This window comes from Crocuta crocuta, unplaced genomic scaffold (assembly GCF_008692635.1).
Source record: "Crocuta crocuta isolate KB4526 unplaced genomic scaffold, BGI_CrCroc_1.0 scaffold48, whole genome shotgun sequence".
Lineage (NCBI taxonomy): Eukaryota > Metazoa > Chordata > Mammalia > Carnivora > Hyaenidae > Crocuta > Crocuta crocuta.
The window spans coordinates 9,351,888-9,365,974 of NW_027533089.1; the positions used below are offsets into that span (position 1 = coordinate 9,351,888).

The window sequence follows — 14,087 nt, forward strand, 5'->3', positions numbered from 1 at the left end:
GTCTTTTGCCTGGGGCATTTAGTCCACTTACATTCAGAGATTTATTGAAAGATATGGCTTTAATGTCATTCTGTTATTTGTAGGTTTTGTGTTTGTGGTGATGTATCTGGTCATTTGTGGTCTTTGGGCTTTCCACTCAGAATCCTCCTTAGTATCTCCTGCAGGGTTGGCTTAGTGGTCATGAACTCTTGGGGGTTTTGTTTGGGAAAGACTTTATCTCACCTTTTATTGTGAATGGCAACCTTGCAGGATAAAAGATTCTTGGTCACATATTTTTCTTATTTAGCACATTGAATATTTCCTGCCACTAGTTTGAGTTTTTGAATGTATAGGCAGGGTATTGTAGAAGTTTTTTTCTGTTGGCAGCCATTCTCTAAGTTTTCATTTTAATTCCAGTTAGTTAGCATATAGTGTTATATTGTCACAGACTTTGAGTCTGGAGTTCTCTCTTGTCCAGCAAGACAGTGGATGCAGAATTGAATACAAGAGAGGCTAATGTCTGGGAGGAGACAAGAGCCCTGAGTAAGGGTCCTTTCTCCGTATTAGGATCAGAAGGCTTAAATACGCGATGGACGTGCAGAAAGAGAAAATAACAGGGATCATTAACTCACGTGTGTGAGAGAAAGGGGTTTTGAAGGTAGGTGGTGTTAGGGGTTAGTGTCAAGAGCGATAAAAAAAAATTTTTTTAAAATATTTTTATTTATTTCTAGGGGAGAGAGAGAGACAGCGTGAGCAGGGGAGGGTCAGAGAGGGAGGGAGATACAGACTCTGAAATAGGCTCCAGGCTCTGAGCTGGCAGTCAGCACAGAGCCCGATGAGGGGCTCGAACCCACGAACCGCGAGATCATGACCCAAGTGAAAGTCGGATGCTTAACCGACTAAGCCACCCAGGCGCCCCAAGAGCGATAAAAATCTTGGTGCCAGGAGAGGGCCATTTACTGCAGGCACCAGGCACTGTGTCCATTTAAGTTTCCAGGGGCTAGGACAGACAGAGTATGCTACCTCAAGGTTAACAAGTCATTTTTCTCACTAATTATTAGCTCTGGGCACTTTGGCCCTGTAGTGGCTTTCTGCTCTCTACTTTGTTTTACTTAATGATTAATCTTGGGTGCTTTCGCCCTGCTGCAGTGGCTTTCTGCCTCTACCTGTTCTCAGACGCTTTCTTCTCGTGGAAGTGGCTTTCCAATCTACACTTTGTTCTATCCTGGGAGCTTTTGTCCTGTGGCGTCTTTCCACCCTAAGCCTTGTAACCAATTGGAGCAAGCTCAGAGAATTCTTAAATCTATTCCCCACATTATATTATGTCGTAATCTGGATCTGGAGTTGTCTCTTGTCCAGTGAGATTAAAATGTGAGAGAGGCTAATGTCCAGGAGGAGATAAGAGGCCCAAGGAAGGGTGCTTGCTCTGTTTTTATTAGGATCAGAAGGCTTACAAGCATGATGGATGTGCACAAAGAAACAATGAAACTGTGCACATTAACTCATGGTGTGGGGGCAAAGAGTGTTTTGAAGATATGCGGTGTGAAGGTCAATACAAAACAAAATACTGGCACGGGGCAGATGGTTGTTTAAAGCAGGTATGAGGCGCCACCTCTGTTTACCTAAACTTGCCTAGGGGACAAAAAAGAGAGCATGCTACCTACAAGTCAACAAGGCACCTTTTTTTCTTGCTAATTAGCTCTGCTCTGGGCAACCTGCTGTGGTCTATAGCCCTGTTTACCTATTTTGGTCCTTTCTTACTGTGAAAGCAGCTTTCTGATATTGTACTAAGTTGGGGGGGGGGTGCTTCCACCCTGAATACCTAATCTTGTTTACCTAGTCTTGGATGTTTACATCCTGAGATTTCCTATTCCTATACTTTTGTCCTATACTGGNTGCACATTAACTCATGGTGTGGGGGCAAAGAGTGTTTTGAAGATATGCGGTGTGAAGGTCAATACAAAACAAAATACTGGCACGGGGCAGATGGTTGTTTAAAGCAGGTATGAGGCGCCACCTGTTTACCTAAACTTGCCTAGGGGACAAAAAAGAGAGCCTGCTACCTACAAGTCAACAAGTCACCTTTTTTTCTTGCTAATTAGCTCTGCTCTGGGCAACCTGCTGTGGTCTATAGCCCTGTTTACCTATTTTGGTCCTTTCTTACTGTGAAAGCAGCTTTCTGATATTGTACTAAGTTGGGGGGGGGGTGCTTCCACCCTGAATACCTAATCTTGTTTACCTAGTCTTGGATGTTTACATCCTGAGATTTCCTATTCCTATACTTTTGTCCTATACTGGGGGCCTTGCCCTGTTTACCTAATCTTGTTCAACTAATCTTTTATGCATTCACCCTGTGGCTTTCTATTTCTTTATGCCTTGTTAACCTATTGGTGTAAGTTCAGGGAATTCTTAAGCTTATTCCCCACAACATTAGTTTCAGTTGTATAATATAGTGATTCATACTTCCATACAACAGCCAGTGCTCATCACAAATGCTCTCCTTAATCCCCATCACCTATTTGACCCATCCTCCTACCCACCTCCCCTCTGCTAACCATCACTTCTCTATAATTAAGAACCTGCTTACTGATTTTTTTCTCCCTTTGCTACTTTGTTTCTGAAATTCCACATATATGTGAAATCTCAGTATTTGTCTTTCTCTCTTATTTTGCTTAGCATTGTACTCTCCAGGCTCCATCCATGCCATTGCAAATGGCAAAATTCCATTCTTTTTAATGGCTGGATAATATTCCATCATATATACATACCACATCAACTTTATCCATTCACCAATTGGCAGTTACTCTCTTTGAAGCATGAGGTGAAATCATATGCTGAGTGTGTGTGTATCTGTGTGTGGGTGTTTTAATGGACTTATGAGAAGTGGTGAAGATTTGACCCAGGTAGAAGTAAAGATTAATACCAACAAAGATTTTTATGCAACGGTGTACAGTCACAAATGTGTATAATTAAACTGTTTTACAAAGAGACCTTAAAAATTCAGTAGCTTAAAAAGACAGAATTTTATTCTTCTCTCTGTGTAATAGTCTAAGGAGAATGCTCCAGATTGCTTAGGCACCTATATTCCTTCTATTTTGTTTCTTTTTTGTCATTCCCAACGGCGTTTTCTTCACATGCATGGTTGAAGTTGGGATGCTGGCAATTCTGGCTGTAGGGAATTGACCTTGGTAGAGCACATATGTAATACTTAAATGTTCAAGACTGAAGTGGCACACATCATTTTTGCTTGTATTCTTCTGGTGAGAACTTATCCATTGGAGATGCTGAGAAATACAGTGTCTGGCCGTGGGCCCAGCTAAAACTCTGTAATTACAGGAAAAGGAAAATAATTTGTTTTGGCAAAGAAAGAACCAGTAGTCCTCACCACAACATGGATGTATGCTTTTCTCTATAATATGACTTAAATATAGGGAGGAAAAGGGCAGTTAATAAATTCAGTAAAGTTTTTCCATGTAAATAAAGGACCAAAAACTTCAGGATAATAGCAACGGAGTGATCTGAAGTGATACTCTCTCATATCTAAGCCGAAGAAGAAAATGAATAACAGCAGCAGCCAACAGTTCGCATTTACTGTGAACTTACTTTGTGCCAGGTATTACTCTAAGTGTACTGACTTGTTTAATATTCATAACTATTTGAGGTAGGTAACATTATTCTATTTTATAATTGAGGAAACAAACACACAGAAAGATTAAGTAATTTGCCTCAAGTGACAAAGTAAATGGGTGGCAGAACCAGGCTCTGAAGGGTTGTTAAAAGTTATTTCTGCATCTTTTGAGACAACTGTGCTTTTTCCCCTTTATTTTGCTTACTCTGTGAATTAGATTAAATAAGCCAGCCCGGACTTACTGGCATAACCGTCAATTGGTAATTATGTAACCTTCTTTTTATATATCTTACTTTTGCTTGCTAATATTTCATTGAAACTTTTCTGTGTTTATGTCAGAGGTCCACAGCCTTTTTCTATTTAAAGGCCAAATAGTAACTATTTAAGACTTCATGGCCTATCATAGTCTTTGTCACAACTATTCAATTCTGTTATAATGTAAAAGCAGCCACAGACAATATATAATTAATCTTTATTTTCAAAAACAGGGACAGGAAAGTCACATTTGGTTTGAGGGCTATAATTTTCTGACCTACAGTCTATGTTCACAAGGTTATCTTCTATGCATGTACTGTTCTTGTTAAACTTGATATCATTGTTACAGTGGCCTCACAAAGTAATCTGCAAGTTTTTCTCCTCCACTTTCAGAGTTTCAGGTGTTTTAATATTCCTTAATCATTTTAAAATGTCTGTAGGATCTATTGACATAGCCAGCCCCTCTTTCATTCAAAATATTGGTTATTTCTATTCTCTGTCTTGATAAGCCTTCCTAGATCAATTAATTTTATTATTTTCAATGAATCAGAGTACTTTCTCTTGTTTTCCATATCACTGATTTTTATTTTTCCCCTTCTATTTACTTTAGGTTTAACTTACTCTTTAAGCCCTCTAGCTTCTTGAGGTGGAAATACAGACCACTGATTTTATTTTTATTTTTTAAAAAATATATTTATTTATTTCTAGGAGAGAGAGAGAGAGACAGCGTGAGCAGGGGAGGGTCAGAGAGAGAGGGAGACAGAGACTCTGAAATAGGCTCCAGGCTCTGAGCTGGCAGTCAGCACAGAGCCCGACGCGGGGCTCGAACCCACGAACCGCGAGATCATGACCTAACAAAAGTCGGACGCTTAACCGACTAAGCCACCCAGGCGCCCCTACAGACCACTGATTTTACACTTTTCTCTTCACAGATTATAAAGAAATTACAAAGTGTTAATTACTCCTTTAGCTGCATCTCACAATTTTAACATTTGTGTCTTTATTACCAAAGAAAATATCTAAATTCCCTTTTTATACATTCTTTGACTCAAGGATTATGTCAAGATTAATTTCCACATAATTTTTATAGATTTTCTAGATATACTGTTATGGAAATTTAAGGACATTGTGGTCAGAGATCATACTCTGTAGAATTGCAGTCTTTTGAAATTTATTGAGACCTAAATTGTGGTCCAGCATATGATATATCAACATTCTATGTACACTTGAAAGGAATGTGTATTTTGCAGTTGCTAGGAGTGGTATTCTTTAAATGTCAGTTATATCAAGTTACTTGATGGTTTTGTTCAAATCTGTATCCTTATTTTGTTTTTTTTGTCTCTTATTCTTTAAATTATTGGAAAATGGAGGTTAAACTCCAGCTGTGATTGTGGATTTTTCTGTTTCTGTCGTTAGTTTTGTTAGTTTTTACTACATGTGTTCTGAAGATTGTTATTTGGGGTATACACATTTGGTATTATGTTTTCCTGCTGAACGCATCCTTTTACCATTATGAAACCTCATTCTTTATCTTCACCAATACTTTTTTTGAAGTCTGTCAGAAATTGCCTGCTGTAGGCCTGGTGCCTTTTCTTTTAATCTGTTTTACTTTCAGTATAGTCTTTCTATTTAAAGCATGTCTCACTGTTTCTTGTCAGAGATCAGTCTTCTTTTGGATCTTTGCTTCTTAGACTTTTTTCTGTGTTTGCTTTTAAGGTTTTCTTTCTTTAGTGTTCAGGAGTTTTCACTACTGTATGCCTAAGTATGATGTTCTCTGTATTTATTCTGCTTAGGGTTTGCTAAACGTAGAGGACCTGTAGGTTGTCCTTTTCTTTCCCTACACCAAATTTGATATATTTTCATAGTTTTCTAAAACTTTTTTCTCCGCAAACCATATGAGACTCTTAAATATTGAGAACAAACTGGGGGTTGATGGGGATGAGGGAGAGGGGAAAGTGGGTTATGGGAACTGAGGAGGGTACGTGTTGGGATGAGCACTGTGTTGCATGGAAGCCAATTTGACATAAATTATATTAAAAAAAACAAATTTTTTTCCTGTCCCATTTTCTCTTTTCAAAATTTTTTATTTACTTTAGAGAGAGAGTGCATGAGCAGGGGAGAGGGGGCAGAGACGGAGAGAGAGAATCCCAATCAGGATCCATGCTCAGTGTGGAGAAGGATGCAGGGCTCAATCCCCACAACCCTGGGATCATGACTTGAGCTGAAATCAAGAGTCAGATGCTCAAATAACTGAGCCACTCAGGTACCTGTCTTTCTTGTCTCCTTAATAATGAATCACATTGTCTTGGTTGTTCTGTTACTATTTATTGAACCATGTTTCTCTGTTTTTCAGAGTTGACATTTTCTATTACTTTGTTTTCAAGCGAACTGATTTTCATTTCCACTATGCTGTTAAGGTGACACTGGGAATTTATTTCAGATATAGTAATTTTTTTGGTTCTAGAATTTCCATTTGGTTCATTTATATTTTCTATTTGTTGAGATTCCTCCCCCATCTTTATTCATTGTGTACATCTTTTCCTTTAAACAAAGACCTTATAATAGTTGCTCTACAGACCTTGTATACTAATTCCAATATCTAAATTACCTTGAGTTGGTTTTCACTGACTTTCCTCTAGATTATGGGTCATAACTTTTCTATTTCCTATGTCTAGTAATTTTTATTGTATGCTGGATATCTGGATATTGTGATGGATACATAAATGCAATTCTAGATTTCTGAATTATTTTGTTTTCCTTTAAAGAATACTGAGTTAGGGGTGCCTCAGTCATTTGAGCATCTGACTCTTGATTTTGGCTCAGGTCATGATCCCAGGGGTGTGGGATTGAGCCCCATGTTAGACTCTGCACTGGGCATGAAACCTGCTTGGAATTCTTTCTTTGTCTCTGTCTTTCCCCCTCTTTGTCTCTCTTTCACATGTGATACACACATGCACTCTCTCTCAAAAAAAAAAATTATTGGCAGATATTCTCGATCCTCTCAGGCTTAGCTTTATCCTTTGCTTGGGTGGGTCTATTTTGGCTTTGATTTGGTTTTATTGTATACCTCTATTCTAGGATTTGGTTTTTGTACCCAACGTATGACTTTACATGCCCAAGGTGCTCAGAAAGTGTCTTCCTCTGTGGATAGTCTGGACCTCTAACATTCCCTAGAAGTATGTAATTTCTGGTATCTCCTTTCCACTCAGCCTCCTCGCAGCCACTCTCTGTCTTGCAGATTTTCATCCTGTATGTGCAAAGCCTGTCCTTTGCAGGGACTTGAGGGAGACTCTTAGTCTTCTGTGTCTACCCTGTGCCTCCGCATCTCTGGTATTCTGCTCCACAAATTCTAGCCACCGTAGCAATTCCAAACTGAAATGTGCCTCAGCTCAGCATGATCACCACTCCACTTGGGCTTTCTTTCCCTGCACCAGAATTGTAACTGGGGAAGTTTGCCCCCAATCTGAGAGCCTAAGCAAATAGTACAGTTAACTTAGTTAAAAAAATTTTTTTAAATGTTTCTTTATATTTGAGAAAGATAGTGTGTGAGCTAGGGAGGGGCAGAGAGAGATGGAGACAGAATCTGAAGCAGGCTCCAAGCTCTGAGCTGTCACAACAGAGCCCGAACCCCGAACCTCACAGGGCTTGAACCCATGAGCCATGAGATCGTGACCTGAACTAAAGTCGGATGCTTAACCACATGAGACACCCAGGCACCCCTAGTAGGGTTAACTTTGAATGTTTCTCTTCATTTAAAGATTACAGCCTTGTGCTTTCTGTTGCTTAATGACTAAAAAGAACGGTCTCACATATTTTGTCCAGTTTTATAATTGTGTAGGACATGAGGGCAAGACCAATACCAATTATTCTATCATGGCTGGATGTATAAGGTTCCTACTCAAAGTCCACATTCTCAACCACATTAGTAAATTACCTCTATGAGAATGATTCCATATTATAGAAAAGAATGTTACATGGAAACACATTCTTAATGTGGAAAAGTATCAACAGGGATTAGAGATTGAGAGAACTGAAAGGATAAGAAATTGTTGTTAAGAGAGTGGGGATGCTAGAATGTAAGACTTCATAGATGAAACACATGATAACAAGATCCAACAGGTATGGATGGCTGAAATAGGCTAATAATAGTCTATGTTTTGTAGAAAGAGAAAAGAGTGATCTGATAGCCACCAGATTATGGTCTTTGATGGCAAAAACTAGGTGAGTGATGATGGAAAATTAAGCAAACATCTAACCAAAACCAAACAGGAAAGCAGAATAGGTAAATTTTGAGAAAACCTCATAACTTCAATTTTGGATAAATTTAAAGATTTATAAAATTTTTTTGATGTTTTATTTATTTTTTGAGAGAGACAGTGAGTGAACAGGGGAGGGACAGAGAGGGAGACACAGAATCCAAAGCAGGCTCCAGGCTCTGAGCTGTCAGCACAGAGCCTGACACAGGGTTTGAACCCATGAGCCGTGAGATCATGACCTGAGCTGAAGTTGGATGCTCTATTGACTGAGCCACCCAGACAGCCCTAAAGTTTTCTTAAAAAAAAAAAAAAAAATCTATAGGATATCCAGAGAACTGTCTGGGTAGGCAACTGAAAATACAGATTTGTAGCAAGGAAAAGATGAAGATATAGATCTGGAAGTTATTACCATAAAGATTATTACTGAAGCAATAGTACTGGATGAACTGATCTAAGAACAAATACCTGTAGAAGAGAGATCTGAGGAAACCTAGGGAATCCCAATAGTTCAGAGGCAGACAGACAAGAATACTAAGAATGGATGTCCAAAGAAGTAAAAGGCAATATAAGAGGTAATGTCCTTGAGCAGTTAAAAGCATGAACTCTTCAGTCAGTTCAAATCCCAGCTGTTATAAAACTACATGACCATGAGAAAAATTACTTAACCCATTGTGCCTGTTTTGTATAAAATACAGTGATACATACTGGCACTTTCCTAATGAGAAATAATCACAATAAGTCTAGAGGCTCATTCTGCCTCCAATCTCCTGTCCTCTCAAACTTTTAGTAGCAAAAAAGGCAGCTGGATCAACAAATTTGAGTTAGCTTTAACAGAGGGATGGAAAGGTTCCTCGTCTCTACCAAGGCTACTTCTTCTACAAAGAAGTTTCCATTAGTGCACGGCTACATAGATATTCTCTATCTCAGCCCAATAATAAATGTAGACTATTATGGGGGCAGGGTTCCTTTCCACTGGAACTTTGAACACAGTGCATGCAGACTATGCCTAAGCTGTAGGATGAGAGTTTGAGGGATGGTGTGCACTCTACTACTACCCTCTCTTTTTCCTCAATATTTTACTCATGTGGTACCTACAGTACTGTGTTGCATGACCTCCTTGGAAGATATTTCCTCATAGATTGTTGCTATACTTGTTTCTCTTTACAACATTGCCTGGTATGTGCATAATGGTAGGTATTATGTAAAGATCAGCTCTTTGTTTCTAAAAGGAGAATCAGGAAAGACTGGCAGTGTTCTAGAGTCAAATAAAGAGATCACAATACAAAAAAATCAAGGTAAGGAATGAAAATAGGACACTAGGTATGGCAACACAGTAAGAGAAGTCAGATTGTATTAGGTTAAGGATTGGGTTGGAAGTAAAAAGTAAAACAGGGAATATAAACTTTTTTCTAAAAACTTTGCTGGCAAAAAAAAAAAAGGACAAGTACATTGGTCAGCACTTTTTTGCTTGCAAGTGACAGAAATCCAATTTGAACTAGTTTTATAAACGGGCTTATTGAAGAATATTGTGATGTCTCAAAAATGTGGCCAAGTCTCAAAGGCATACAGAACCAGGATCTTCAGTTATTCTTTCTTGTTCCTTTTTGTAGGTTTATTTCAATTTTTTCCTCCTTTCTCTAGACTAGTTGCATTGCTGCTTTGACCCACGTGCTAGGAAAGATGGCTATAAAGAGCTCTGGAGTCTTGTATTTTATCATCCAGGCATGCAAAAAGATAGAGGGATTTGTCTGTTTGTAGTTTCAGCTTAACGGAGGACCATGGGGGAGGAGAAGGGGAAAAATAGTGGAGGAGAGGGAGGGAGGCAAACCATGAGAGACTCTTGAAAGCTGAGAACAAACTGAGTGCTGACGGGGGTGGGGGGAGGGGAAGAGAGGTGATGGGCATGGAGGAGGGCACTTGTGGGGATGAGCACTGGGTGTTATATGGAAACCCACTTGACAATAAACTATTTAAGAAAAACAAAACAAAAAATTTTTTTAACCTCATTTTGAGAGACATAGAGACAGAGAGACAGAGACTCCCAACCAGGCTCTGCACTGTCAGAGCAGAGACACACTGGGCTTGATCTCACAAAGTGTTAGATCATTACCTAAGCAGAAATCAAGATTAAGAGGCTTAACTGAATGAACCACCTAGGAGTCCCTCATCTTCAAAATTTTTAAGAAAGGACTCTGGTCCTGCTTAAACTAAGTGTCTAATCCTGGATGAATCAAGAGTAGTCAGGGACACATAAAGGAAATTGAGGGAGACTGGACCTGACAATCTATGAAATAAGTGGGTAAATTATCCCTTTAGAGCATAGGAGATGTATTAAAGGGGATAGTTGAAAATACAAATATTAGCATACTTGTCAAGAGGAAGAGGAAGGAAGCTAGGGGGAAAAGATTAAAGTCTGTCAAAAATAAGAGTCCTTGAATGCTGTGAACAAATTGAGGGCTGATGGGGGTGGGGGAGAGGGGAAGGGGAGTGATGGGCATAGAGGAGGGCACTTGTTGGGATGAGCACTGGGTGCTGTATGGAAATCAACTTGACAATAAACTATTTAAGGAAAAAAAAATGAGGCCAGCTCAGGCTGGAAACTAAATTAATGAAGGTGTCAGATGTACAATGTGACAATTCAGTAATGCTCATTAGTCCATGAACAAGAATTCATAAGGCACATGGTAGAAAGCTGGGGGAAAGAGAAATAAGGGTGCTGGCTAAAAAGACTGAATCAGTAATTTAACTCTTAGGGTCAAGTGATTAGTAGGTAGAAGTAAAAAGATAAACTTTATTCCACTCCTGACAAGTAATTACAAATTCTTAATTAGTTTATTCAAGTGGTACTGTCAACATTAATGGCTTTAATGTTTACCTATCAGAATAAATTAACTCCATATTCTTAGGTTTATCCTTAGAATGTTAGAATGTATCCTATTTGGACTAATCCTGAGAGGGTTTAGATAGGTCATCTTAATTTTGCGGCATTATTTTTATTCTACCATAAAGCTGGTCAGTATAAATAGGGTCACTAACCCCAACACCGTCTCAGGATACTTAAAAAATCAGTTTCTTTGTTACACATACTTGTGTCATTATTGTTAAATAATTCCACCTGTAAAACAGGAATAATAGTATATACCGTATAAAATAGATTATGTGAATTTAATGAATTGACAAATAGAAAGTGCCTAGAACAGTGGTAAACACTAAATGGTAAACACTCAACAAAAGCCAGCCATTATTAGTACAATTATGAACCTGTGGCAGACTGACTTCTAAATTCATATTACTTATTTGAAAAAAGAAAATCAATTAAGTGTCCAACTCTTGATCTCAGCTCAGGTCCTGATCTCAGAGTCATGAGTTCAAGCCTGGTATTGGGTTCCATGCTGGGTGTGGAGCCTACTAAATAAATAAACAAACAAAAATAATGTATTACTAGAACAAAAGGCAGATAATATGGTAATCCAATTGAAAATAAAATGACTCAATGTACTTATTAAGCATTTTAGCAATGATTTTTACGTAAGAAACAAAGACAAGGAAAGTAGCAAGTTTAAACCAAAATTAGTAATGAATTCGCTGTCACAAAAAGAAAAAGCTTTTGAAGAATTTTCTTTAAATATACTGAAATGTTGGGGTGCCTGGGTGGCTCAGTCAGTTAAGCGTCCGACTTCGGCTCAGGTCATGATCTCACAGTTCATGGGTTCAAGCCCTGCGTCGCGCTCTGTGCTGACAGCCAGCTCAGAGCCAGGAGCCTGTTTCGGATTCTGTATCTCCCTCTCTCTCTCTGACCCTCCCTTGCTCACACTGTCTCTCTCTCTCTCAAGAATAAATAAAAAAAATATATATATACTGAAATGTAAATTTATTCAAAAACAATAAAATAACAGCTCCTATGAAGTACGAGCTACATGTAATAAACACAGTACCAAAAATCTCATTTTTCACCACATCAACATCTTCTTTTACAACTTTTCTCCCTGGAATAATGAGAAAAAAAAAGATTAGCGTTTGAATTATTCGTATTGAATTTAGCATTAATGTCCACTATAATAATCAGGAACATAATTTAAAGCAAGAGTGGGAAATACTTAATTAAGAAATAAGAATCAGAAATGAGAATCAGAGAAAGTAAAAAATGGACCACATGAAATTTAAAAAGCAAATAATTTTGGTTAGGGGGCATTGGGAGGGGGGGCAAAGTTTAAACTGATTTAAAAAACAAAAACAGAGGACACATAAAACAATAGATATTTAGACACTGGTGTCACATTATGGTTTGAGGGCACAATAAGGAAAATAGATGAAGGGCTACATGAAAAAAGTCAGTGAAAAAGAGAAAGGAAAAAAAACAAAAACAAAAAACAAAAAACAAGAGCAGGAAAGGAAAATGACAAGAGAAATATCTGAACAAAAAAGAGCACAACATAGAGAAGTAGAAAAATACTGGGAAAAGGCCCAGAAGATTCTAAAGATACAAGTCAAATACTCTTGTCACACTTTGGTCTTTACTTAGGCCAGGGTTTTGAAAATGTTACCATGTCTCTAGGTATTACTTGTAATCCTGCTTCACTTTGCTTTTTTTCTTCTCTGTTTTCCCTATAGATGACTTTCTCAATTTTTATTTTTCATGTTATTGCATGGCATATGGGCTATATTTGCAAATGACTTTTTCCTTTTTGGAAATAAGATAATTATAAACAATACTTCTTATAACTTCCTAATAAGTTGTGAATTAGCTAATCAGTATTCACAGCACAGTATTCCACTGTTCAAATCTAAAACAGGAGTTTTTAACTTGGTATCTGTGAACTCCTTGATAATGTGTTCAAAATTTCGTGCATGTGTGATTTTTTTTTTCTTTTTTGTGACTTCTGAAGCTTTTGTCCGAAAACTGTTGTGTTAGAGGCTTTATGGCAAATGAAGTGCCAACATAGTTAACCGTTAGGAAAATCAGTATTTGTGCTATAACATAAATAAAAGAGCTAACACAAGTACTCCTCCTGTAGTAATTTCTAGATTTTTTTTTCTGCTGGTTCAGTGAACTTGAAAACTGCACTCTCTGGAGCAGAGCTGGATTAAGGCCCACTGATGCCCTCAACACAGACCAACAATTATGCCCCTTCGCCTTTCCATTGCTTAAAATAAAGAGCTTAAGGATCTTTTACCCAAATCAGTGCATGACTTAAATGCCAGCTGTTTTACTCTCTACAAAAGTGAAAACTCACACCATAAGTCAGAAACAAATGTAATTTCATGATGACACCTTCAAATCAAATTTAAACCTAAGTCACTCACTATACCAAAGAAAAATATTTTAACAGTACACATTAATTGCAACATGGCAGACAAAGACAATTACAGAATAATCTACCACACTCATGTGTGCAGTGAGAGAGCTAAGGGCATGACAGGGCAAAACACGGTGGTGCCCCCTTTTCCCTGGGAGCCCTAAACTCAAGTTTATTTTCCTTAAAGATGAATCCAGGGCTGCTACTCTGGAGTTTTTGCATGGGCAGACATGCAAGGGGGTGAGCAAGTAAGTAACTGGGCAGAGGTTAGCCCCAATCCACTTTTAATCAGATAGATTATCTTTGTATCTGACTGACATATTAGAGTTTCTTTATAAAATTCCATTTAAATAATAGTTCTTTTTGGCTTAACAAAATTTAAAATTTCTGCTTTTATATCAGAGACCAATGCAGTGTCCTATTTTAGTGTAGGTGAGGTGAGCTAAGGACCAGAGATGGCCTGGAGATCAAGGTTCTACAACCCAATTTAAAATATGTCAAGTTTTACAAATTTTACATTTATTAATGGAATGTACATGTAAATGACCATGAAGTTAGACAGTAAAACCACAGTAAGTCAAAGTCTCTTTCAATGGTAGCAGTGCTTGCTCTGAATTTTCTCACCTTCCATTAAAAGAAAAAAAAAAAAAAAGAGGAGTCCCTATAGCCAAA

General features: G+C 38.1%; 1 protein-coding gene across 3 annotated transcripts in view; it reads right to left on the reverse strand.

Moving 5' to 3' along the window:
* Positions 1 to 2,983: 2,983 nt before the first annotated feature.
* Positions 2,984 to 14,087, reverse strand: part of CCDC18 (coiled-coil domain containing 18) — a 127,618-nt gene continuing 116,514 nt past the window's right edge. For 2 of the 3 annotated variants that reach the window (XM_077746170.1, XM_077746168.1), the window contains one exon: positions 2,984 to 3,303. In XM_077746170.1, the coding sequence (XP_077602296.1) occupies positions 3,217 to 3,303 (87 nt within the window). In that variant the 3' untranslated portion in view covers positions 2,984 to 3,216. Of the gene's footprint in view, positions 3,304 to 12,053; positions 12,105 to 14,087 lie in introns of all 3 variants that reach the window. The other variant, XM_077746169.1, reaches the window with a different exon arrangement.